We start from the raw sequence: 27,594 nt of genomic DNA, 5'->3' as shown, positions 1-27,594 counted from the left end.
GCTGTATGTCCTCTCTGCACAGCTTTTTTTGATTTCTTCCAACATGACATAGTATGATGTGCCCATACTCACTTCTCAGCTTGCCTTTCCTTCTTCTGTCTCTACCCCTCTCCTGTTTTTTTTATGGATACAGAAGTTTACTGGCTCCTGTCTTCATATACCCTCTCAATTTATCCTAGAAGTCTTATCCCAGCTTTTGTGTCTTTTTCTCATTCTTTGTCTTAATCTTTGCCGCTCCTCTGGTTCTTTCTCTTAATATTCAAGCCGAATTGTGAGGATTTGTTTCTGTATAGTGTCTAAAAGATACTGTCTTATCCACCATCACAGATAAAACTTGTGGTGTTTCTATGGTCCTGCTTACTGAGGCACCTCTTCCTTGCCTGTTGATTGGACTATAGCTGCTGTCTTTGAATCTTCACTGGCTGCCTTTCCCTATCACATTAGACAAACTTCTTGTCTTCAGGACACTATTATCTGTACCCAGTCTCTCACATTCTTACTACTGAGATTCTGATTTTGATCTATGATTAGCTCGTATGTCATTGGAACAGTCTAAAACAAGCGTGCTTTTGCACATGGCCTTTCATGCACCATGACAGAAACATCCTTTTACAAGGCTACGTTGTTACCCTGTTTCAGATCTCTCTTTTAAACTTGCTTTTGCTGTGATAACTACCAAAGTTTCCTTATGTTTTCATAAGGTATTGTGTGTAATAAGGTTGGGTGAGCAATAGCAGATTTGCCACTCTATTCATGATCAAACTTAATGTGTACTAGATTTTTTTTATGTAGTGGAGTCACCTCTTTAAGTTCTGCAAGATCCCTGGACCAGCAATCCTTTTCTTTTTGTGGTTATATTGGAGACTTGGTACCTGAGTCTTAGTTCACGAACAGCTCACCTAAGAACTATGGTAATGCATGATAAATACTAAAAAGCAACCCTGATGAACCCATAACCTACGCTACTGTCATCACCTGAGGTGCTTCCAAAGCACTGATGCTGGCACTGCCTGGGCACTGCATTTGTTTGTTGCTTTGTTCCAATTTTTTAAATTAATTTGATGTTTGTACATCCCTAAAGCAGCTGCTATGTGTCACTTCTCTTCTCCTTTGTCTAGCAGCCAGGCTTTTCTGCACACTTGTTACAGATCCATGGTAATATTCTTGCAACATTTCATTCTTATGGAAGTCTAAAGGTCAGTTCTAAAATGACAGCTGAAGGCAACTCTGGTCTTGGTTAAATTGCTATGAAGCACAAACAACTCCACATGCAGTCCCTGACACTACTCTAGGTTTTCCTCAACACAACTCAGAATAGAATTCTGGGTTTTCTTCTTCTGTTCAAGAAGCTGTTGGTATTATGTACTGGTTGTGTTGGCTTTTTTTTTTTTCTTCCCCCCCCTTCCCTCACTGTTTCATGTCAGTTTGTGGTTGTCTAGAGTTGCTAAAACGGGTCATGATTTAAATGCCTATGAAGTGGTGATTGTGTTTTTGTACTGGTGCTGTAGAGGTTCAATGTTTTGCGCTTCCTGAATTAAGCAGAGTGTGTGTAGTTAAAAGCACAGTAGCTAATAGGTTCTTGTATTCTAATGTGGTCTTGATCTTAGATGAGCTAGTACAAACTTCAGCCCTGTTAACTAAAAAGCACAACTTAGCTTTACAAAAACAGGGGTTGAATACTTGATTTATAAGGAATACTTTGTTTTGAGAAGTTCTTATGTTTCCCTAAATCTTGGATCAAATCTGCACACTAAATTTTGACTGGATGATATATTTTAGCTAGTGGATACCACTGACTACCATAACTTGCATTTTGATACTGCCTGAAGTATGTTGGATGTTTCCCATACCATAGGGGAAGGTGTGATGTTTAACCCTATGGGATGTATAATTGATTACAATATCTCACTGCAGAAAACCTATCAGTTATGTCTAGATTAAATACAGATAGGTCTATGACTACAAGTAATAGCAGCAAGTCATTTTATCTGTGTTTTCCAGTATTTCCTTGTAAAACTTCCTTCTACTATGTATCCCCAGGTGGCAATTCTGATAGCCGAGCCTAGGTTTAATCCACAGATCTGAGTATTTCTATAAAAAACACAGTGAGAATCAGCAGAGAAGAACCTAATGGTTTGCCAACCATCTTTCTGGAAAGTATGTTGGAAGCAGTTGCCAACTGGTCTGGTCACAGTCAGTGCTAGTGATAATGGGGAGCTCACATCGCAGCACTAGTTTTGGTCAATGCCCTTCCTCTCATCCTTTGCCCTGAAGGTATGGTTTCTGAATTAAATTGTATCACTGTCCTAATACCTTCCTTGGTAAACTTGATTATCCCCCAGCGTGTGCGTGTACCTGCTTGTGTGTACACTCTAGGTCAGTTTAATTACCTGATTTGACTTTTCTTTAAAAATCCCTTTCCTTATTCAACAGCTGCTGTTATTCAGTATTGGTTGTTCTGTGTGTGGTCCTGGTCTTAATATGTATTTTAGCTAGACCATGCTGTGAATATTAACTTCTTCACTGGCTTTGCTGCTATTCTCATTATGATACATATTACACAAACATTAATTCATATTTTCAATACCTTGGGAGGTAGAAGGGAGATGAGGCCTCATTTTTAGATAGACATCAAGCAAGATCATGTGGATTTTTTCTTTGTAAGGCTACAGAGCATCACATAGTATTTGAATATGTAAAACATAGCTACCATTGATGCCAATTATATATATAACTTGGTATTTTTTCTGGTCACAGATAGGGTCTCAGATTGGGTGTCTAAGAAATGAAAACCACAGGCAGTGATCATCTTTGAAAAGATGGGCTTATGCCAATTAATTAACATCACAAAAAACCACTATGACAAAGAGGGGCAGAACTCAGTAGTCCAGCCCAACATTCAGCTGCTCTAATCATGACACCATCACTTCTTTCTTCAGTCATCTGACTAATAGGATACACTTTTTTTTTTTTTTTTTTTAACTGCTGTAACAAATATGCTACAAAAGACAACAGCTTCCTTTGCTATGCCCTCTTTGGAGAGAAGGGTGTTCTAGTGGATGTAGATTGTAGAATTTCCTTAGTATAAAATCTTTTCTTTCCCATTTCTTCTTTCCTTGCCTTAGCTAGAAAATGCCAGTCCAATTACTGTTACCTGTCAAGTCCTTTACTGAAATTGAATCGTTCTCTACTTTAGCTAAAATTAAAATTTTGAAGTCTCTAAGTTGAACCTCCTGTTTTATGAGAATGGCAAGGGGCACGTCCATACCATAAAGCTTATTGTCTGTTGAATTTATGTCCTGGCTCAAAGTGTGGATGCATAGCATAATTTTAAAGAAAAATTTTCCAATTTCTTTCAGTGTGGACAAAACAATTAATTTTTTTCCCCAAGTGCTGTGTTTAGAAATGGCCTAGCCATTTTGACTGAAAACTTACCTACCTCTAAATAAATGTTTGGCAAACGTGATGCAGATATTTTCAATGAACATGATTTCCCAGGGCTTTAGGCAACTGAAAACAGCAACATAAATGAGATAGTAGTACTATTTGTTGCAGTTGGTTGACAATCAATTCTGCATATGAAAGGTTTCATTAAGAGAAAATCATACAATCTTGTTCTGTAACTTTTTTCTTTGTAAGCTTTTAATTCTTCTTTCAGATTTAAGTGGTTGTTTAAGAAGAATGTTAGTAGGATGCCTGTGGCCACTGTTTTAATAACAATTTCACATAAGTTATTTTACTATTTATTATATGGTGATTAGAGTCCACTTATTACACAATAAAATTATTTCATCCTTGCATTTATATGCATGAATGCTTGGGCCTCTTTTTCTGGTTGCTCTTCTGAATGACTTTCCCATTCCTTATTAGCCTTGTTTCCTCCCAAAGCTGTGTCTGCCTAGTAGAGCTCTTTTCTTCCTCAGTAAACCATCTTGGGGATTTCCTGATGCACATCATATTCCCCCATGTCTTTTCTCTTTCCATTAATAGTGCAAGATGTGATTGAAATTAAAACCTGTGAAAATGAGGGGTTGCTGAAGTGCCATATTTAAATTGCTGGAATCCTCTGTGGACATGTACAGTCACTGGAAACTCTGATTACATTGGTTTAGCTTACCACTTGCAAGTCTTAGGTGTGTGCTGTTGCTTTTTGTTAGATTTGCTTATATTTGTTTTGCTTCTACATGGGTAAGTGTTGGCAGTTCTGCTACTTCTTAAATTTTCAGTGCAGCATCCCATTTAAACCAGTCCAGATTCTGAGTGTAGATAAGCATGGAGAAAGAAGCAGTCAGAACCAGTAAGTTGGGAAAAGTGCAACTTGGGTAAGTTGTTCTCTGGTAGTATATATTCTGTAATACTGGATACAGCATCAAGTAACTGAGATTGCTGGCCACCATATCTAAGATTGCTGTGGAAAGTTTTGCCCCAACTCTTTGAAATTCACTTCACTCTCTTAAGTTATGTTCTACTGGGAAAAACTATATGCAGAACCTGGCTTATTGGAATGGCTTTAGCATAGAGAACTGAGTAAGATTTGGCTCCTAAAGCTCAGTGTGTGAGAGGGTTAAGCTAAGCATGAGACTAACAGTAGCACTTGCATTTGGGACGGGATATAGTGGTGTGCGTACAGTGCCAGGTGACCTTCCTGCCACTAGCAGCATACTGCGTGCACCGGCTCTCCGTTCACTGGTCCTAGCCTCAGCCTTGGAGCCAGCTCCTCCCAGTATAATCTTTGGAGAGGGAACATCCTTCCGGGCAGACTCTGTAACTCTGCCTTCCCTGGTAAAGTGCCAGTAGTTACTGCAGCATGAGACTACGTGGTACCTCTTTCCTTGGGGAAGCTGACGGGGTGGGGTTTGTTTGCTTGTTTTCCCCTCAGTTACTTGGGAACCTGCTGAGACGAGGGTTTAAGGGTCTGTTAGTGCAAAGACACAGATCGGCTGGAGAGACTGAAGTGACTGGGTGGGGGCAGTGAGCAGTACTAGATAGGAAGCAACAAGAATGACTGGTTTTATTGGCTATAAAAGTACAGGTAGGAGAGTGTGCTAGTACCACGCAGCCTGCTCGGTTAAATGGGCTTCAACAGATTTGTGTGTTGCATCAAGTGCAGTTTTGCTTGAGTGTCCTTCCCTCTCCAAAATTGAACTTTTTGGCCTTACTTCTTTGATAATGAAAGTAGACCCCTCTTAATGTAAGATTTGGGGCATGTTTTGTGGGAAGAACTAGCCATTTTAGTCACGACAAGGTAGCCCATATCTATCCTCAGACTTTAAAAAGAAAGAAAGACATTTTTGTAACATTCTGAGCAGCTTCAATTATTGCTGGAAGGAAGATATGCTAGTTTAGATGCACATATATGATATAATGTGGTCACTCAAAGATTAAGATTTTTAAGCAAAGTTTAGAGAAAAGTACACAGTGAAAGGAAGTGATAGGGCCTTCTATTAGGAAAAAAAATCAGTCACTTAATTAGAAACTTATAGCCATTAAATACTTGCATTTTTAATATGAAATCTGATCTAAAAAAATAGAAGAAAATACAGACTGCTTTATTTTCCTATATTCTGAGTGTGTTCCAAGAAAAAGTTAAACTGGCGAGAGAAATTTTATCTTTATGTAGCCAGTACAGTAAAATGTAGTTACACAATAGTTTATGAAAAAAATAACTCTGAAAGCTTTATAAAGTAGGAATTGGATGGTAAAAAGGTGATAACACAAACTGAACTTCAGAATGGACTTGATTAGCACATACACATGTTATCCTAGCCACTTTGGTGCCAGTAAACCCAAACAAAATCTGAATATAGAGGAGGAAGGGTCAGCAGCAGAACTTGCAGGAACACTTCTGCACAACAGTGTGTAAATGTCATAAGGAAATCAGACAGCCAACACGTACAGGTTGAGAATGTATGCAAGTTTATGTAGTCATCCAAGCTGCTCTACACTCCAGTCTGGATATAAACACTTTGGGTCTTAAATTAAAACATGTGGTCTCCCACAAACAGCAAATCATATTCATTAATGTATTGAGCACATCAGCCACATTCACATGTTCTGTTCTAAATAAGCTCCTCTTGTAGCTTTATTTTTATTTTTTTACTTTTTTCATATGTAATGATGGATGTGAATGTGCTTTTCACATTGTATGTGAGAAAACTTATTTAAATCAAATTTTCTTATTGTAGTAAACTATTCATAAATGGTATCATTACTACTCTACTTTACAAAACAATAATATAATTGCCTCATTGCATTTCTACTTGAAACAGTGGTATCCAGATATCTCAGGAATATATACAATAGGAATGACTAGATGCCAGGAACATGGAAATTCAGTACTGTAAAACTTATCTGCAAAAACATAGTGTTTATGTACTTATGGTCCTTTCTGCAATAAGGAGGTGCTACTCCATCCTTTTCTGTGGTAAATATTAATGAATGGCAAGCAGGATAGCTGATATGTAACACAATGTGGGGTATGAATGACGCATCTGGATCTCATCTGAATGCTGTGTTGTAGAAATGAGCCACAAGAAATACTCTATAGAATGTACAAGCTGTCTAAAAATAACTGTTATCCTTGAAAATGACTTTCTACCAAACTGTTTGTCATATGTTATTGGCCTCAACAATTGCCTGTGGTTTAAAAAAGATCTGCTCATTTTACATGGGCATAAAATCTCCAGATTTATCATAATTACTGATGTTTTGGAAGGAATATGTATTCTCTTGCTTCTTGCAAACATGGTGGGGGGGAGAAGAGAGATGGCTGCATATGTGCTTCTAGCAAAATTTTTCATCTTTGGTCACTGAGATGTGTAGAAAATGCCACAAAGGCTTGTTGGACCAGTGGTCTGGTCAATAATGTGAAAATGAAACCTCTGAGGATGAGAACTTAAAGCAAAACTGGTTTAAAACTGTTCTGAACATGTCAGAATAAGCATGACTAATGGAGCAACTCTAATTTTGGTATAATAAAATAAGAATTTGGCCCAATATTGAATACAGTTGTTTCTATATGGCCAGAAAGTTGCTCATTAAGAAACATAACTTCTTCTGCAATTAGTTCTCCTCTCCTATGACCATTGGAAAAAGCTAATTATGTGAAGAAAGTATAGCTCCTCAGTTTGTTGGAGAGTTTTCCTGTCCATATCTTTGATGCAGTAGAATAAGGTTATATTAATTACCATTCTATTAATATGTATGCTATTATTGTAATTTTCTGCTGATTGATCTGTTCTTCATGCATTCATAATATGTTAGTGTCCTTCTGAAGTGCAAAGGGAGTGAGATAAATACAGCTGTTAAGACTCTAAAATTTTTAAAGTTTTAAGCCAGGTAATAGCAATACATAATGCATTTAGAAGAAAGGACTCAGCCCTCTGAGTTTAAGGTGCCTGAAATGCTTAGATTACAAGCCTGCCCATGTACTTCAGTCTGTCCAGGCTGAGGAGATAGGTAAGCACTCTGAACCACCATGAAGCAGTCACTTTGTGCTGACTGTATAATTAGTTTAAAACAACTGGGCGTAAGACTGACATGGTTCACTTTAGAAATTGGTTACTGTAAGAGGCCCCTTCTAGTATAATTAGTTTCATGCATGTGGATTTTGGATGGATTTACGGGCAGGTGTTAGAGTACAGAGATGGGAAGAAAGACAGTGAGAAGGCAGATTTAAACAGCAACAAGAAGAGGTGAAGTTGAAATACTGTACTGGAGATTTTCAGAGCAGAATACAAGCTGCTGTTTTGAAAATGTGCATGTTCATAGTGTTCTGGAATCCAAAGGATTGACAGGAATGAGTGGGACACTGAAGCACCTTTTATTCAGTACCCTGCATATACTGTTTTTCCAAATGTTCTGCTTTTTTGTAGTCTGAGTTCTAGCGTGGAAGTTTGTAACCAGAGAAGATGAATAGATTATTGCTGCAATTACAATATGATGCTCTGCTCTGTACAGCAGTACCAATCCTGACCTATATTGACTCATTCTGGTAGTCATGAGTTTTATCCACTTGTACACTGGTTCAACTATGTGTCTTCCATAAGGAGGGTTAGAGTTGGGAAGGGATTTAAACATAAATATAGAATCAGTAAAGAGTGAATGATAGGAAGCTCAGCTGTTCTGGGCTAGCATCAGAGGAGACTTCAGGAAATAAAATGTAAAACTGTCATCTGACTCTGTCCAGTCTTGAATATCTTTCCTCTGATGTTAGGAGATCAACCTTGATTGTCATAACTGTTTGTCCTTTTGTATGCCCATACTTAACATTCCTAGATACGTTCACACATACGTATTGGAACCTGTGCTGAAAGGTGCTATATTGCCCCGCAAGAACCTGCACAGTGCCAAGATGCTGTTACATAACTGTGGACTCCAGAGATGCATACCGGTAGGGACCCCAGATCCCAAAACAGCCACGCAGGCTCTACATTTCCACCTGTCAGCCCATCATGAATTAGAAGAGATCTCTAAGTTACATTAGATGTGTTGAGAGAGAAAGCTATGCAGAAGACAGAAGCTAAGATTAGGATAGCCCACTGTGGCAATGATTTAATATATAAATAGCGTAAGAATAGCAATATCTGTTGCTAAACAGAGGCACTGAGATCATTACATATGGTTTCACCACCCGACTGAGGAACAAAATCCTAGATATAGCATTTATTTCTCCCCCTCCCCCAACCCTGGAATGAATGCTCTAAGAAAGATGATTCTTCATATAAATGTAAGATACTAAGAAATTAAAAAGCTGAACTTTATTCTTTATTTTAACCATACAATCCTTCATCAGTACTGCAGCTGATGTAATTATCCTCACCTATGTCTGTGAATCCCCCTGAGTCTTTCTGCGGTGCTATATCTCAGTTTAAATTGCGTAAATATTAGCTAAAAGTATTATTTGCTGTAACTAACCCTGCCACAGTGACACCTACCGGCAGGGTGGAGCAGGATGTCACTGATAATGGCTTTTAGCAAGATTAAAAAACAAGAGTTGGCATTCTCAGCAATGAAACAGTACTTCAGAAAAGAGGTACCAATAAATGTATATGTACTAATAATATATGTTACACACATTACAATAGAAGTCATGTAAACACAAGCTCATATTTTTCAACCAGACTAGCGTGGTCAGTGGGAATGAGGTCCCCATCCTGCTGTATATCAATATAAGTGAATCTTGCCCTATGATGTATTTGATATGGGGAGAAGGAAAAAGAGGTATTGTTAAATCCAGCATTCCCTTCCCAAATAGTTAAGTAGAGATGACTATTTTTTAGTGCTGAAATAACTCTTGCCCGCTAACTATTCTGCAGCTATGCTGAAGAAAGAGAAAGTGAAGTACATGGGGTTACAAGTAGTTGTAGTACAATTTATTTTCTCACTAAACTTAGAGATTCAAAATCTAGCTTGGATTGTTCTGTCCTTCTCCTGCTAATGTGGTGGTGGTCCCTTCAGTGTGTGTTTCGGTGCTTTATCCTGTCTACATTGAAATGCTAGTAAGTTCATGCAGGAAAAACTTCCAAATGCATCTAGGGCATGTTTGAAAATGGAAATTAGGAAGCTTAGTCTTATGTAAATGTAATGAAAATTATATTCCTTTAGTAAGCTTTGACTTTTTCCTCTTAAGTCTACCTCTGAGGCTATGTCAATGGCATATAGCTTAGCTGGTTGCAGTTCTCACTGAAGGCCCTTTAGACACAGTGAAGCAGATGGTAGACTAGGTGCCCAAGTGGGCCTGCAGGCAACCATGGACGCGCACTGTGGCTATCATATGAGGAACTGGAAGCCGTGAAATCTGTGATAAGTAGTGACTTCTAGTTCCCACTGTACTTAGAGCTTAGTGGGAGCAGCAAGCCCTTCATGGGAGGTGAGCTATCGCCAATCAGTTCACGGTAATGCCCTTTCCCTCGGTGAGGGGTAACTGCTTCCTGTTGTTGCTTTCTGTAGAGCTCCAACTAGTATGCTTAACCCCTAATTTAGGAAAGAATTATTACCCTAACTGAAAAGTTGTTAGCCTTTTCTTCGGATGGCATTTCTTGTGTGTTTTGTTTAAAGCACTTGCCATGTCACCATTCACCATCACTGCATCTCAGAATTTCTGTATTGAAAGTGGAAGAAAGGAGGCTTAATAACAATAGCTTTGCTATGAAAAGAAGTGTACTAAAGTTTGTTATACAATTCTATCACTTTATTCATTAAGCAAGTAGTATGTTCCACAGTACTGTTCTCCAAAGGGAAGAAAGGTATGCTGCTGTTTCCTGCAGAGATCAGCAACTATCCCTTTATATAAACCCTTTCACAAAAACCATGAAGCAAACTTAATCCTCTCCTTTTGCTTCATAATTTAGTTACTTAAATGTTCAGTGCAAACAAAATGGTCGGGAAAAGATGAAAGAAAATGCAGGAAGACATGTATCTGACTACCAGATATTGATATAAATAGACTGGGAAAAGTAGTTGTGAGCCTGTCTCACTTTCTGCTTCAGGAAAACCAGTCGGAACAGGACTGTGCAGGAAAAGCACTGCCATAAGCTCTTGCTGAGGGAGTAATTGGGACACAGCTCAGCACTGTTTGTTTTCATGTAGGTTTAGATAATAAAACACAGAAGGCTGGAAAGAAAAGGAGATTTGATTTACTGTTGTTCAGAAACCACATTTTCTTAGGTTTGCAAGCTTCAGCTGTCCCTATGTTTTTGCTGGTTTATTAGATTTTAGCTTTTCTTTATGTATTTTTCCATCTGTATTTTCTGTTTTGGATAATAAAGGGTTCTGAAGTCTAGAAGAAGAAGGAGTGGTGTGCAGCAAGAGAACAGTCTCATTTCATTCATTTCTTTTCTCGCTGTTTGGCAGGTGGAAAGCGCAGATTTACAGAGCTGAGCTGGATCAGCTGAAGAAGTGGGGGAAGAGAAACAAAACAAGTGCACCACCATTGAAAAGATCTTCAGCTTCATCTAGCAGCATCACCACAGCAACCAGAAAATACAACTGAAAGACAAGGGCTAAAGCGGAGAAGGTGAAAGTGTGGCTCCTTACCTTTGGACAGAAGGCAGCAAAATAATTATGCAGATCAGAAAAGAATATTTGACGGATCTAGCCAAACTGTGGGACAGGGAAGTGTCCTTTCATTAACAGGAATGTGCCACTGTTTACGCACTGTAAAGGGGAGTGCCATGAGATCTACTGAAGAGACTATTTCTGTGGTTGCATATCTACATGTTTTTGCTCCCCTGCTGGGACTGAATTAGGTGGTACAGGCCTGTTGGACCATCGGGTATTGGATAAAGATTTTTCTTCTGTACGAGGTGTACCTGGCACGAGAACTGAAAGACACCGAAGGTCTTTTTCAGAGATACAAAGAAACTGAGAGAATCTCCAGTCTTTCCCTTCTGTAACAGCCTGCTGTACCATGGGATGTAGGCAAAGCTCTGAGGAGAAAGAGGCAGCGCGGCGGTCCCGTAGGATTGACCGCCACCTGCGCTCTGAAAGCCAGCGGCAGCGAAGAGAGATTAAGCTCCTTCTCCTGGGTACCAGCAATTCTGGGAAAAGCACTATTGTAAAGCAGATGAAAATCATTCATAGTGGTGGCTTTAACCTGGAGGCTTGCAAGGAGTACAAACCTCTGATTATCTATAACGCAATTGACTCCCTCACACGTATCATTCGGGCTCTAGCCACCCTTAAGATAGAATTTCACAACCCCGACAGAGCGTATGATGCTGTGCAGCTTTTTGCCCTGACAGGCCCAGCTGAGAGCAAAGGCGAGATTACCCCCGAGCTTCTGGGAGTCATGAAACGGCTCTGGGCAGACCCGGGGGTGCAGGAGTGCTTCTGCCGCTCCAATGAGTACCACCTAGAGGATAATGCTGCCTACTACTTAAATGACCTAGAAAGGATTGCAGCACTGGACTACATCCCTACGGTGGAAGATATTCTGCGTTCTCGGGACATGACCACAGGGATTGTAGAAAATAAGTTTACCTTCAAAGAGCTGACTTTCAAAATGGTGGACGTGGGTGGGCAGAGATCTGAGCGCAAAAAATGGATCCACTGTTTCGAGGGGGTTACAGCAATAATTTTCTGCGTGGAGCTGAGTGGATATGACTTGAAGCTATATGAAGATAACCAAACAGTGAGTGCATCTTCCTTTCTTTTCCCACCCGCCCTTCCTCCCCCCGCCAGTGTTTGTCTCTCTGTTCCTAAGGCAGGAATGCCCAAGGACCCAGCCCCACTTCTGGGCGCTCGGGAAATGTGAAAAGAGGTCTGCCCCAAATGTCATTTCCTCCCCCCTGCTCTTGTCTGTAGCAAAGAGCCATAAGCTATAGTTCCTTTCTTTGTGTAGTCTTCCCCACTGGATAGTGTGGGGTTGTTTTTTTCCTTTCCATGTTATTGTTGGGAAATGGAGTTCCTCAAATGACATGACAGTAGAAATTTTTTTTCTGCTTTTTGCTGAATGTTCAGGCTTATCTGGTTAAGTGCAACTCCAAACATCACTTGGGCAGGGGGATGGGTGGTTAGGAGTAGACATCCTGGTGCAAGGGCATAGTTAATGCGGACATTGTGTTTTGGAAGTTCTGGGAAATCTTAAATCTAAACGGTAACAAGTAACATTTGAGAAATGAGAAAATATTGGTTGAAATCAATTTTTTCTCATGATTTTTGAGCAGAATTTGGGATGTTTTGAAATTAGTTTAAAAAAAATCAAATATGTTCTTTAATTAAAAGTTTCCATACCAATTAAAGTTTAAAGACTGTTATATAGCTACTTTGCCTTGTCCAGTGAATAACGATACTCCTGTTTTAATTCTCTTCTAATGCTGTTGTTAGCCTCCAGTTTGCTTAGCACACAGATACAGTAACTATGGAAATATATGTACATGCTTTAACATATATGACTGTGTGTTTGCTATTGCGCTCGGCTTGCTTGAGTTGACCTTCATAGGATTTTATTTAACTTATTTTTTTGACAGCCTCATTTAAAAACATGATGTTTAAGAGAGAAGAATTTGTGGGAAGGAACTTATGCATCCATCATCTCATGGTTCTTAAACTTGCCATACTTATGTTTGAAAACAGCTGTCTTCCAGGAAGAATTAAAATCTGTACCCTGAAAATCAGAAGGTTAATCCTGCAGTGTTTCTACTTCTCTAGTACTCCCTTAAGCATCTGTAATTCTTTGACATTTATATAGCTTGTCCACCAAGTATCAGCTCCTAGAGTGCTCCAGAACATTGCATCTCTTGTTCTTTTACGGCAAGTTCATTACTAAAGTGTTGCTGGGGAGGAGATTTTTCCCAAGAAAACATTTTTATGAAATGTTTGGAATCTAACTGAATCTTAGTAATATTACAGAAGGGGAATCTTTCAACCACATTTAATGATACGATTTTGGCAGTTCTTTGCGGAATTGGATTACTAACCACCCTTAACTGCTGTTGCTAATCGGACTATTCTTTTCCATTTGTGCGTACTAGACACATCTATATTAGAATTTCTTTAGAGTATCCTAAGTAGAATTTAGTATACAGCATATTTAAGAGCTGTAATCTATATGACATCACTGGACTTCAAATGCCTGTATGGATGTGACGCCACTCTGAAGTTGCAGTTAACATTTGTTATATGTGGCCATCTATTTCTATTCCCTTTTTCCTTTGATTTGTTTTTCTTCTCTCTTTCCCCTGCCACATTCCCCATAAAATAATTTCAGGTACAGATCACTGTTGTTTATATTTTGTTTTCTTCTCCCCGTGAAATACTACATGTCCTCAGTGAATAAACAAGGATCACTTGATCTACTTGTGATAGCCAACTTATACAGACTTATATAGACTTCCCTAAAGTTTTGGAGTGGGGAGATGGGTTGGGAGAAAATAGGATTGCCTCTGCAAACACCCACAGTGGAAGGGAGAGCTGAAGCTCTACACGAGATGTCTACCACAGTGCAGAGCTCATTGTCATGAATTTCCTTCTGCCCTGAAGGGCTCTGTTCCACTGCCCTAAAGAAGGGACCAACTTTGACCTTCCTTACTATGGTTTATTTTACATGGGACTTGTGTAGTGTCAATATAGATTCATTTTTCATTTAAAAAAAAAGTTTATCAGGGGCTTCTGTGCTCTTTAAAGAAGCAGAATATATGATCCTGGTTTTGACAATTACTGGCACAACTGCAACAGGTTTAACAAAATGTGAAAGCTTCCTGAAAATAGTGCATATTATACAGAGCGCATGCTACTCGCCAGTTCCCTGAGGCAAGGTGAACAATAGCAGTACCTGAAACAACTTCAGTGCTTTTTATCTAGTCTGTTATTCATACAAATATCACTTAAAATCAAGGTATGGATGACAATATTTTCAAGTGACACAGGAGATCAGTTCTGGTTCTGAGTTTATAGTAATTGAGATGGGGTACTGTAGTATGAGAAAGACAGTGGTTAAAGAAAAAAATTTCATAGATGGTACTTTTAACATGTTTTTCAGAGTTTGTATTAGAAGTTGATACATGCTATTGAGGTAGATTTGGAAGAAGATGCTAATCTTTTCTTTCAAGCAATATGAAAAATGTGCAAAATAAAAAAACAAAAACTGGACACTTCCCAGAAATCTTACTCTTGGTTTGCAAAACCCAGAACTTGAACAGATAAGACCTTACTGAAAGGTATGGCAATAAAAACCAATCCCCAAACTTCAGCTCCTTCCCTCAAAACCAGCACAAGAATAGGTCACTGAAGGTAATACATATAACTGTTCCCTTCACATACCATGCATGTAGAAAAGGAGTTGCTTAAGTATGATCATATAAAATCTATTGTAATTATTCATAAAGTTAAGTTATTTCAATTTATTCATACTTCTAACACTTCGAGTGTTTTTAGTTGCTAATACATTTTTTTTACAAAGATCTTTTTTTTCCCCCTCATATTAAGAGGAAGCTAAGTGAAAAGTTTGAGAAGCAATTATACTTAGGTTTGAACCAAGACTGCAGAATAGTTTCCACAAATATTCACTGTCTTTTACAAGCTTGCCTTATATGGTTGAATCCCTTTTGTATGCGCTTTCTCTGATTCTTGAAGGAAAAGAATTTTATTGTCAAGAACATTCACCTAAGCTGAATTTTGATCAAATACTTCAGAAACACTTCCATTTTGCTCCAAATACAATAGTCAGTATGAACTAGTAAATAACACTCTATAGGCCAAGATATCGAAGAAAACTTTTATAAAGATACATTTTAGAAATTTACCTGTGAATAGAGTTTGAATAGAAAATAGAAACACTTTAGTGAATAAAAATTTATGCTGCAGAAGCAAAATATGCAATTTCACATTAAAGATAAGTTGGGCAAAAGATAAGTTTTTTTTTTTTTAATTAAAAATTAATGTACAATACTGCCTTCAAAGTTCAAACTATATTTAACCAAAAGTTGCTCTAATTCCAGTGCATTTATTCTGGACTCTTATATGAATGAATGGGTGAGTTGATAGAAATAATAAGAACCTTGGAAAAGAGAAGTGGATTAATTACACGTACCCAGCAAAAAGTCTATAACCCTTTCCTAGCTATCTGTGATCTCGGAGAAAGATAATTGTTAAGAGGAAGAAAATGGAAAAACCCCTTTTGCTGGTAAGAAACCAAGCTATGTAGAAAAGCCTATAGATACGATACATCTTCTCAGCTTCCCAAACTCATGATTTAGAATTGCAGGCAAAATCCAGTGGTTTACAAATGCATTAAGCCATCTTGCTCCTCCATACCCAAAACATACATAGCAAGGAATCCAAGTGACTTATCAGCTCTGTTCAAATTAAAGAATTGGTGTTGAGAGGGGGAACACTTGTGGGTTATTTCTGCCCTAATGTGAAAATCCTCTATTTATAATTAAATGTATTCTAGACTAACTTCCAGCTCTTCACCACATGTGGTATTAAAAGAACTAGTATCTTCAGCTGTCTGGCACAGAATAGTCAGTAATAACAACTGTGGGTCCAAATATTTCATGCAATGTTTCCTTGCCAGAAAAATTATAAACAATTTTCTGTGTTCAAATTTAGAAGCTTTATTGAGAACCTGTATGTTGCATTTGGAGGTCCAATCTGGCATTACTATAGGTAAAATAGTCTGTCTTATATGTGCTGCTTTGAGTGTTCAACTCCAATATCTGAACATTCAGACAACTTTTCATTTCCAATATATGTTAAGTTAAAGTGTACTACCACTCACTGTTAAATCAGATGTACAGGATTACATAACACTTTTCCTGCGGTATGCAAGGAAAGAACAAAACCTGTCTGTAGTGTAATATACCTTTTCTGAGGGAGAAACATGATGTCTCTCTGATGTGAAATAACTTGAAGTGCTTCTGTTTTGAGGCCTGCTATTTAAAATGTCTGAAAAGTCAAGAGATATCAGGATACTTTGAAAATAAGTAGGTAATGTAGTTTCAGTTTTGTAGTGGCCTGGTAGTATTATCCTGTCTTTAACAGTCCTGATCTTAGTCATTGTTCGTATAGCAGATTACGGCTAACTGTCTGCCTCGGGGAGAGTGTCTGTGGTGTTGCACGACTAGCATCTGTTCAGGTTTCTAAGCCTTAGTAATTTTTGCCTTGCAGAGATACCGCTGCAAGCACTCTCAGTTCATACTCTGTTAACCAGCACTGTAATTCCTTTGTATCTGTGAATGGTAGGCTTAAAATGCACTCATACTGCAGAAATGTGCCAGACTGAATTTGTCTGAACGTCTCAGATCGAAGACTTAAAAGTTCACATTCATCAAATGGTATTCTTATTCTTTACGAATGGGTTTGGATAAAAGTAAGTTGGACTTAAATGCAGACATCTTTTGTGCATACAACTTTTTCTTCCTTTTGATCCTGAAGAAAAGTACTGTTAGTCTGTTAATCACAGTAACGTTTAGACTAGCAGATTGATATCAACAAACTTTTTTGATATTACTGCAGAAGTAACGTAAGAAGAAAGAATTTCTAATGCGCATAACAGGGCAGATCTGCAGCTAAACTAGTGAAGGCATTCTGATATGGGAAAACGATTAACTATTATGATTAAGTGGCTCATCAGAAGGCATGAAACTTGTATAAACTGTATGGAGGTGTTGGTATTTGCATCTCAGCAAGATATAGGGAAAAGTCAGAAACTAGAAGTTACAAAATAGTGTATCTCATTATATTTTCATCACAGAACTTGACCCAGAGATTCCCAGGAAAACTTTGCCTACTCGGAAATGAAGTATCAAATCCCAAATCCTTCCTGGGAGAAATTGGTAACAAATGCATTGAATCCAGGGAGATGAATAATTAAGTTTTTGGCACTTTCTCCTTTAGATCATAAGAAAAGCTCAATTAACTTCTATTGACCTCTGCTAGAGTTTGGTTGTATAGGAATCTGCTATAAAGAGGAGCTTAAAACAAAAGCTTAGGAGGGTACAAGACTAAAGCTGAAATAATATTAATTGATTAAAGGTGTCAATGGGGGGGGATTCAACTCCATGTGTACATTTTACAGCTGTAAAATCCAAAAGGTCATGAGAAATGTAGGCCAGCAGAGTTTATTTTAGAATAAAAAGACAGTATATACTAACTATTGTTGTCTAACTCTTAGTAGCCTCATCAGGTTTCTCTGGAATTTTATTATGCTTCTTCATATCTCCCTCTGTCACTGTCTCAATCTGAGTGTAATATGTGAGGATGTAATTCTCCCTTAAATATTTTTGTAAAGATATGTTATTTCCAATCATCCTTTTAGTCATTGTTTGAATTACTCTTTTTTGTTGATATAGATTATCACATGTATAATACTGAGTATTTCCCTTTCCTTATTTTTTTTCCAGTGATTTTTATAGCTTATCCTCTGCACTTCCATTTTCTTCTGTGTACTATAGTAACCGATTCCCTGTTCTTCACATGGACTTCTGTTTCATGCTGTGGTACTATTAGTGTCTTCCTACTGTAATAGACTTCTGCATCTGATTTTTTTTTTTGTTTGTTTTGTTTAGTAACCTCCCCTTGACATGAGAGAAACATTGCCCCTAATTCTTTCTCTTCATTTTCACGGACATTAAAAAAGGCATCTCTTTCTTAAGTCTAGACCATGATTGGGAGTTCACTGGTTTCTTGCAATTCTTCAGACTTTTCTTGCTTTGCTCTTCAGATTTTAAAATTAAAAAGAACAAGTCTATGGGCAGAAAAATCAATATGCTCTGAAAAATCCTTATGCATGATGATTTCAATTCTAGCCTCTAGAAACAAATGAAGTAAGTGTCTGGGATATTCAGAGTGGTGTTCAAGCTCATTTTTACATAATGTTTTAACAGCCTGGACAGTTAATCTCCTATGATCTCTCTCTTTATCCCTTTTCTACAATCCAATATTCCTTGGCTCTACTGCTTATAGAAATACTCAACTTTCAGGTTCAGAGTTTTACTATCCCTTGGCTTCTATATGTTTTGATGAAAGGGAATGGTATGTAACTGCTGTCCAAGTATATGCCCGTCTATAACATGAGATTCTGCAGACATATTTTCAGTCATCTGTGGAGAAAATGGAATACGGATGGAAAAATGTGAGTGAGAACAATCTTCTTCCAAAAAGTCCCACTTATGTGGCAAAACAGAGGGGAGAGTAATACCATTTCAGAGTAAACTTGACTCTATACTGATAAAGAGCATGTTATCTTTGGCCCATCCTTCTTCGGATGCAGCTCTTTCAGGTGACCCACACATGCATAACTTTACTGTGTCGAGCATGTGTGGTAGGCCTGGCACGTTCCAGGTGTGCTGAACTTTTGCAATACAGTGTTAAACAGCTCTGGCAGCTGAACTATGAGAAGTACAGACATTGGTAGATCATTTGAACTGCACCACCGGTGGAAAAAGCCCCACAAATAATAGTGTAGCTGAGTTACATACTACACTAAAACATTTCTGTAAGGTGAAGGGAACTATTAAATAGGCCACTCTCAAGCACAACTTGCTGCTTGACAGAGCGTGTAAGAATCTGGCTGATTTACAGAGTAAACTGAAAGTTTAGCAAATAGTCTGTATGAATATGATGATTTTTTTGTCTCCATTTGACAGAAATGGATGAACCCTATGCATGAGCTTTGTCTTTGCCGAAGATAAGTTACAATAATGATTGACAAATGTGATAAAAATTGAGGAAAAAAATGAGCAAGATTTCTGCATGCTAATAGATAATGAGTATAAAATAGCTTGTGAAGTCTGTTAAAGATGAGAGCATTTTGGTGACACCAATGTCCAGAAGGGAGAACAAAAATAATGCCCAAACTATCAGTTGCTGGACAATATTTCCCTTGTGTTGGATTTGAAAGACAAAATAAGTCAAACTTTACGCTCCCTGTAAACAAGTGAAAGCAGGGGAAGACAGAATTTTTCTGGGGCTTTTGCACTTTTGCCTGTTTCTTCTGCTACCCTTTATTCTAGGTAATGTCGCTTGCAAATATAAAACCACCTGAGCAAATAGCTTGTAGATCCAGCTTTTTACATCTGGCCAAAGCAATATTTTGAGTTGTCAGTTCAAGATATCTGCTATATAGTTGCTTATTAAAGAGCAAGATAGTGAAAATGGAACTCTTCATTTATTTTCCACCATGCACATTTTCCTCTATCACTCAGTGTAACAATATTGTCCTATTTATCTAGGGTCATCTTCAAATCTGACCTGTTTCTGAGTTTTCAGTTCCACAACATCTTATGTATTCTTTTGGCCTAACATGTAATAAATATAGCTTTATCTTTCCATCCATACAGCTAGTAGGACTCAACTGGGTAACAGCTGCATCTTCTTTTGACACAGATGCAAACTGGGTTTGCATGATACCTTTGAAATGCTATTGGAAAGATTATTATTCCTGACCAACCTTCTGAGAATGTTGCCTTAGTTTTTATAACCCATGCTGATTAATTCTGTTATATCAAACAAATTACTTGTCTCAATATTCAAGGTCCTGTGGCCATTGATAGTCCTAGTCTCCATCACCTGCTTGTTAAATTTTCAAGTAATCATCTTTTTGCTTTCTCACATGTTGCATCCTGTACTTGGGAGGAGCTTCCTGTTAATATTTGTCTGACCTTTAGTCGGATTTCTCCTTAAATTAAGGGGGTGCTAGAGGATATTCCATAGTGCCTTCCCTGTCACATTACTACTCCTGTCTCTCCCCATTGAAAGTATGGTCTTGCTGTTTCTTTGCAAGTTTCCCGCCTGTCTGTCTGCACCCATCTGTTTCACTCTTGCCATATATTCTGATAGATAGTTTCTAATTTTCTTGTACAGTGCAGGCTCTAGACTGTTGGAAGGATTCTTCAAAGATACGCTAATAATGAATTAAATGAACATATGATTAAGAATTTCTGAGTTCAGAAGTTTCAAGAGCTTCATGTAATGCAGGAGAGGCATGTGCATAACTTGGTTGTCTTTTTTTTATAAATGACAATAGTTCTATGACTTTATATATAAAAAATGCCTTGTAGCTGACTTAAGGTTTGGTTAATTTTTATTCTGTTTCTTAAGGCCATTGCATGTGAGTGGATAATTGAAGTATTAGTCTTTTCCAAGGCTATATTTTTAGTATAGCATCTTCTTGAAAGGAAGATGCAGATGAAAGATGACAAAATACTGCAGCAAACAGTTCAGACTGTAGTAGACCTTGTGGAAAATAAGTCTTTTGGTTCATGAGTCAGCCTTTATATTATTTAGTCATAGCTTGCTTAGAAGGCCCTCTGTTATCTGGCAGATGTATGAAAGCCCATTTCTTCCAGGATATATATGTGTGTATATATAATATATAAATATATATGTATTTTTAATTAAGTATAGAATTATATTAACCTTTTCCCCCTGCTCCTATGAGACCAAATACTCCAGGGCCTTGCTTGCTTTTCTTGATGCTTCAGTTTTTTTGAGAGTACAGTATATTAAAACTCCTTTCAGGCATGCAGCTCTTTTCCCGCAATACTAATAATAGCTGTCAGGACTGAGGGGAAATTGTGATTACATGGTATTCATAGCCTTATTAGCACTTGCTACTATCAGTGGTAAAAATCCATATTGGCAAATGCTGTTTTATGTGAAGCATCTTTCTGACAAACTTGATCTCTTGGGAATCTGAGGAAAAAAAACGGACCTAAACTGTTTAGGTGTTCTCATTTTTGCAAAGCATTTCCTTTTCAGGATATTTCATTGTGATCTTTGCGTGGGAGCAAAGCCTAGATGACTTCAGCATTCGTGTGTGTAATCTCTCAGCACTGCAAATGGAATTCTAGCCTGGCCTTTTTTCACTGTAGAAAGCAATACAAGTTTTTCTTTATAAAAGTTGAAAGTTCTGTAACAATATATCAAAGTTCCAGGCAACTAATCTTGCTGAATACATGTGCATCTAAGCATATGTCTTTTTAAAAATGAAAATCCTTCTGCAAATGAGTGATCAGTTAACTCCCAACTTTTTTCCCCCCCGCTATTTATTATTGCAAGTCTGAAGACTTATTCTCAGTTACATTAACACTGTTCACCTTAATGCTTCTGATAAGGATGTCTACATATAGAATACTGGACAACAATTTTCTGTGGTTTTGGCTTGTTGCAGTATGCTGATCTGAACTTCATTTTCCATGCAACTGCAGTTACTAATAGTAACGTTAGATATAAACTGTTCTGGCTCTCCATTTACTGAACTATCTCCTTTAATTGTATAAAAAGCAAAAAGTTCATAAATATGATAATGCATCGCACTGCAATATTAAAATGAAAACTACCCTTTCTAATGGCATGCTTTGCTTGGATGAAGAAGACAGTATCTGACTGTCAAAGTCTAAAAAGTTTTGTTGTGAGGTTTATCCCTTTAATATAGGTAGATTAATTCTAAAAACAAAGCTGTATTTAAACCTGAAGATGAATGACTATTTTTATCCTTATAGAGCAGTGGACTTCAAAGAAAATCAGAGAGAGATACCAACTCTAAGCCCTTTTACCTACATTACAATAATACAGCCGGAAAGTGATGTTGTATCACTCCAGCACTCCTGCAAGGAACCTATTGAGTATTCATCTACTTTAGTCATCTAGTTCAGATGCAAGTCAGAGGACCAACATTAGGTACCACTGTTCCCTGTATAGGTAGGCAACTGCAGGGGATGGATCAAAACCCCTAAGACAAATGTCTGAAAGATGATATGCATATCCTTCTCTTAGTCCCTGTGACTGGCAATATTCAAAACTCCTAGACCAGATAAGGTGTTTTACTGTGATTTTAAATTCATTCAGAACATGATAGCACAGAGGTAAATCAAATACTAAGGCAGGAGTTGCAGAACACCTACAAATATACTATGAGTTTCAGGCTCACAGTAGTCTTTAGGTGGAGAGATATGGGTACTGTCAGATAAATAGAATTTAAGTAAAAAAAATCTCAATTCTGTAGCATTGCCATCTCCCAAACTAGAAAAGGAGGAGGGGAGGAAAAAAAAATTACCATGATGCCTATCAGTCTAATGTGGGGGTAAAACTTTTTCCCTAATTGGAGAGTTAAATTAGCCAGCAGGGTAGTACATATGAATAAGAGATGCCAGTCAAGCACTTGGAGCATTTTGCATCACTATAATATTACTACATCTAACTTTGTCTCTACCTGCAGTCATTTATTTAACACTCCAATGAACATAACTGTTTGTCCCCTCTCTATCCCTCTGCACTGCTTTCCAGAAATCAAGTTCTGTGTCAAGGGAGAGCATACCCTTTCTAGTCCCTGCCAGTAATTAGCAGAAGCGCTAAACACAACATAAATATGGTGAAGACAAGCAGATACATCTCCTTGTCAGCTCCTTTTTTCAGTAACTCAGATGTTTGAGGCCTTGTGTCACTGAATTTTTAACACCAGGAGGATGTACCCTGACATGCAGTCCCTTGGTTTTAGTGTGTTATCTTTAATTTCAAGTTATGTTCACATCTGACTTCTCATCTGATAGTCAATACAGATTTTTACAAAAAGATAAATTGTTATCTGTATATCTTATTTCCTTAGGATTCTGGCCGAGATTCAATATACTTTTTGCATCTTATGCATGTTTGTTGTTGTTTATCTGAAAATTGTGGTCACTGTATTCCTATGAGTAAGTTTGGCCTTGCGCAATTTTTTTAAGTGCTTGTTTGTCAACACCTGAGTTCCTACAAGCATTTGAGGAATTCAGATATGAGCTGCATAGTTTTAATGGTGCTTTATTACTGTTGAGACGATAGCTTTCATTGATCTAGAGTAACTCAAATGTATTGATAGTCACGTAATACACTTTAATAAAGTATGATTCCATGAATGGATGGGCTCCATTTTTAAGGAAACAATTTCTGACATATCTTAAAATTACTTTGACATTGGAAAACCTCCCATGAGTTTGACACTCTAGCTGAAAACAGAATACTGGATCACATTCTATATTGATTCAGTGATGGGAATTACATGTCCATAAATGAATACTTGCTTGAGTTTTTAAATCAAGCTTAACAAGGGAGGGTTCAGTGCATTATTTTATATCTATCTATGCCTTCGTTTGGTTTTCTGTTACAACTTTATCCTTCTCTTCTTTTTTAGTATTATATTCAAGTTATATTCACATCTGTCCAGCAGTATGAAACTTGCATCACAGGTGGCTGTATGCAAAAATCTCACCCTCTTGTGACAAAACATCCATGTATATTCATTTCAAGGTGCTATTTTGATCATCTGATAAGGAAACATGCTTATATGTATCTAGCAGTTTATACACTAATTCTGTTCACTGATTAGACAAGTGGGTATAGTAACCACTTTCCTAACTGAGTATTTATGATCTGTTATAAAATGCTAAGGTGTAATAGAAAAATGTAGCATGAATAAAATAGTTCACAAGTCTTAATGTTTTTAAGTAGAACATTGCTTCCAGAAACTTTGTTATCTCTAAGTTAGAAACTTGAGAAAGATGAAGGTGACTTGATGTTGTTGTTGCTTTCTATTGGAAATCACAAAGTTGTTATGCCATGATAAGAATGTGCATAACTGATTTTTATTATTTATTTTTTCCTTCTTCTCTCTCCACATAATTACTCTCTGTTTTCTGGGGTTTGTCTTTTACTTTTCTGACTTAGTCTTATTAAAATTTTCTCTGATTCAATATACTGAAAAGATCTAGCAATGAAAAACTAAAGTGAGGAAAGTGTTTGTTTTTTGCATAGTTGGGATAACTGATGTCTTAATGTAATCAATACAGTTGATACTGGAAGAATTAACTTTATGAATGAGTAGCTGGTTTTATATATCAAAAGTCCTCTTGTGTATATGCTGTTCTGGACATATAAAAATGTATTAGCAAGTCATATTGGCACAGAAAAGTGATAGAGCTTTAAAAAAAATACTGAACTTTACTGAAGAAAACTGAGATTCAGGGTATATGCATGCATGTTCATGGAGTTAACCATTTCACTTTGGGACTATTATAATTATGTTAATTTTAAAATCCATTTGTATGTTTAAATAAGGGATTTTTGTTCTAATAAAGTCTAGAAGCTGAAGGGGCCAAATAGCACTTATACAATTCATCTTCTACCAGCACTGCATTGTAGAAGTACTTAAAATGGAAATTTCCACTCATTCAAGGTTTATCTGTAGCCTTTTAACTTTAGTATAATTAGTATAATTAAAATCTGGTATGATAAGCATATGATCCATGATTTCACTTAAGATCAGAATAAAAGATTAGACTGAAAGATAGAAAGTGATTACTAAACAGCAAATGCAATCTGCATCATTGGTTAAGCTGCTTTGCCAAAAAGTAGTTCAAATCTGGGAGCTAAACTTGCCAACGATTAAAAATATGACAGAATAAGGTAGTTCAGCTGGGTCAGAGAGACCATGCAAACAGGATCAAACCAGCTCTTGGGATATGAAAAATTAGGGAAAGAGGCAGAGACAGGGCAGGGTCAGTCCATGTGGTCTGCACACACTACTGATTCTGTGTAACTGTAAATCAGTGTTTGTAATGGAACTTAGCAACTTAAATGTTTGGTATTTTGTACACTTAAAATCGCAGTATAAATTGGTACCAGTGTACTGCCCATCATGCTAACATACTGGGGAAAAACAAGGAGAAGTTAATTCCGTGACTTTTGCACTTGTTAAATTTAAGTTTGAACAAATTCAGTGATAATTGAACTAAACAAACTAAAAACAGCTCCCAGGAATATAATCATCTTCCATCTAATAAAATGAAGCTTGTTAGCATAACCAGTTTGCTCCAAGTAATGTGAGTAACTTCTAATATATGCCCATGATATTTATAGGTATCCCAGTTCATGGTGTTGCAACTGCAGGAAGAGACAGGGACAAAGATTTATGGGGATAAAATTGACATTTTGGAAACAATATTAAATACTTCAATATCTCTATAAAGATTGACTACTCCTAGGTGATAGTGTTGTCATCTGGTACTGACTTAGTAGCAAAACCATTGCCATTGTCTGATTAGTTAACTTAATGGGAGCAGAAAGCACTGCTTTTTCCATATGTGTGTTAGACAAAGACAGATGGGCAGAGAAGTTGATTGCATAAACTGGATAGCATCTATTGGATAGGGAATGTATCTGCAAAGGAAAGGAGCTGAATCTCTCTTCAGCATTACTCAATTGGGTTGGAATGCCAAGATCCTCTTTCCAAATCTATTGTGACAAAAAAGATAAAAGTGAAATTAGAGCACCCCTCATAACAAGGCAAATACAGGCGTTACAAGGGGAATTTATGAGAAGAATCCCTAACTTGAATTACAAATATGAGTGGTTTTTTTTTTTTTTTTATTTTATTTTAAAAACACCCTGATTTGGCATAAAGCTGTAATTAATTCTAATTGTATTACATTGTTTTCTTTGTCCTGGCTAGTGTTTATAGCATGTTCCAATGTAGTGTTATCTGTGAATATGGTTAGCATGCTGTTTAATCCTTTTTCTGTGACTAACTAAGATATTGAATAAGCTTGGACATTAAACAGATCCCCATAGAATCTGGCTATGCACTTCCGTAAATTTGATAATTTTCATTTGTTGCTGTTTTACTGCTCTTTCAGCCATTTTCACTAGATGGAATAATGTTCATAGACAGGAACTTACGCTTGAAGTAATATAAACAATGGGTCTTCACATAAGGGCAGAAAAACAGCATAAATACTGAAGAACTTGGCAGAAACATATGGGTGAATACAATACCTGAAATATCTTCAAATGAATTGCCCAGAATCATATCACACACTGGCTGCAGAAAGAAAAAAACTCAGTTTACCTGACTAGAAGTCATATGGGCAGAGCCACAATGTAGACCCTTTCTGGAAAGTCATTTCTAATGACAATTCAGTGTATGATAGATGCTGTCGCAAACCCCATCAGAGTTCAGGCACCATCTATGCTGCTGCTGCTGGGGAGTGAACCTCAGTAAGCTGGAACATCAGAAAACAATTCTGCTACATTATCTACCCTGTTCTACTGCTGAGTAGGTCTCTGCAGCTTAGTGACTCATCAGTTACACAGGGAAATGTTTTAGGGATCCTGAGCGTTGGTAGAGTGTTTTGTTGTTCCAGTTTTAAGTATTATCATATCCATAGAAATAATGTACTACTGTCTTTGTTAGGAACGGTAAGTCTACATTTAATGCGAACCAGAGTTAAGGCAAAAAAACATAGTTATTTGTAAAACTGGAAAATAGATCTACCAATATTTAGAACAAGTTACTGATTCTTGTTTGACATTAGGCACAAGTAAATAAATCTCTTTATCTTAACTCATTTCAAGTCCTCTTATCGCTTGATCTTTCTTATGTAAAATAGAAAGTTCTTACTTTTTGAAGTGACAGCTGGTTTATCAAGTATTATCACGTCTGTGTATATTCAGATGTTATCACAAAATAAGAACATGTTCAAGAACATAAGCCATCAAAAATCAATGAGATAATATTATGAGCTTATATCTCAATTTTAAGAAATTTAGTAATCTTTGTGCTATATGAAATTAAAACAAGCTTTTCTTTAATGACATGAATTCAAAGACATATCTTAAGCTTCGATCCAACAATATCCTGAACACTGCACAGCAAGGAGTGCAACATTTTCACAGCTGAATGCAAATAAAAGCAAGGAGTACTGCAAGTCAAGTAACCCACAATTTCACAGCATAAATTTTCAGAAGGTGGGTTTACCAAGACCTGCATCACCTTTTTCTTGTTGTCACTATTTTGTTGACACAAACATATAAGGCACTTCTATACTTGTATAGAGGCAGCACTATAGTTAACCCAGAGAAAGCTAGTAAGAGGTCATATGCAAGTAAAAATAATTTTATGTTTGCATTCCTGTATGGAAATACATTTAGAGACTCTTAGACCAGGCATCATAGAGAACTCAAATAAGGGAGAATATAAAGAAGGATTTTCTTGTGTTAAACTATATTTGTTCTCATAACATGCACAAGAATTGAACTCACTTGATCAGTATTAACTAATAATTCCATTTAGCAGCACTTAAACACAAATCAAGATAATAAAATAATATACTACAT

General features: G+C 37.2%; 2 protein-coding genes across 4 annotated transcripts in view; one reads left to right on the top strand and one right to left on the bottom strand.

Moving 5' to 3' along the window:
- RSPH14 (radial spoke head 14 homolog) overlaps positions 1-27,594 on the bottom strand; it is a 113,709-nt gene that overhangs the window by 32,348 nt on the left and 53,767 nt on the right. The window lies entirely within an intron of this gene.
- Positions 1-27,594, top strand: part of GNAZ (G protein subunit alpha z) — an 82,717-nt gene that overhangs the window by 15,116 nt on the left and 40,007 nt on the right. For all 3 annotated transcript variants that reach the window (XM_026119173.2, XM_026119174.2, XM_064522226.1), the window contains exon 2: positions 10,855-12,133. In XM_026119173.2, the coding sequence (XP_025974958.1) occupies positions 11,411-12,133 (723 nt within the window). In that variant the 5' untranslated portion in view covers positions 10,855-11,410. The remainder of the gene's footprint in view (positions 1-10,854; positions 12,134-27,594) is intronic.

Source organism: Dromaius novaehollandiae, chromosome 17 (genome assembly GCF_036370855.1).
Source record: "Dromaius novaehollandiae isolate bDroNov1 chromosome 17, bDroNov1.hap1, whole genome shotgun sequence".
Classification (NCBI taxonomy): domain Eukaryota; kingdom Metazoa; phylum Chordata; class Aves; order Casuariiformes; family Dromaiidae; genus Dromaius; species Dromaius novaehollandiae.
Note: the sequence above shows the minus strand (reverse complement) of the source record. Positions and strands in the feature narration are given on the sequence as shown.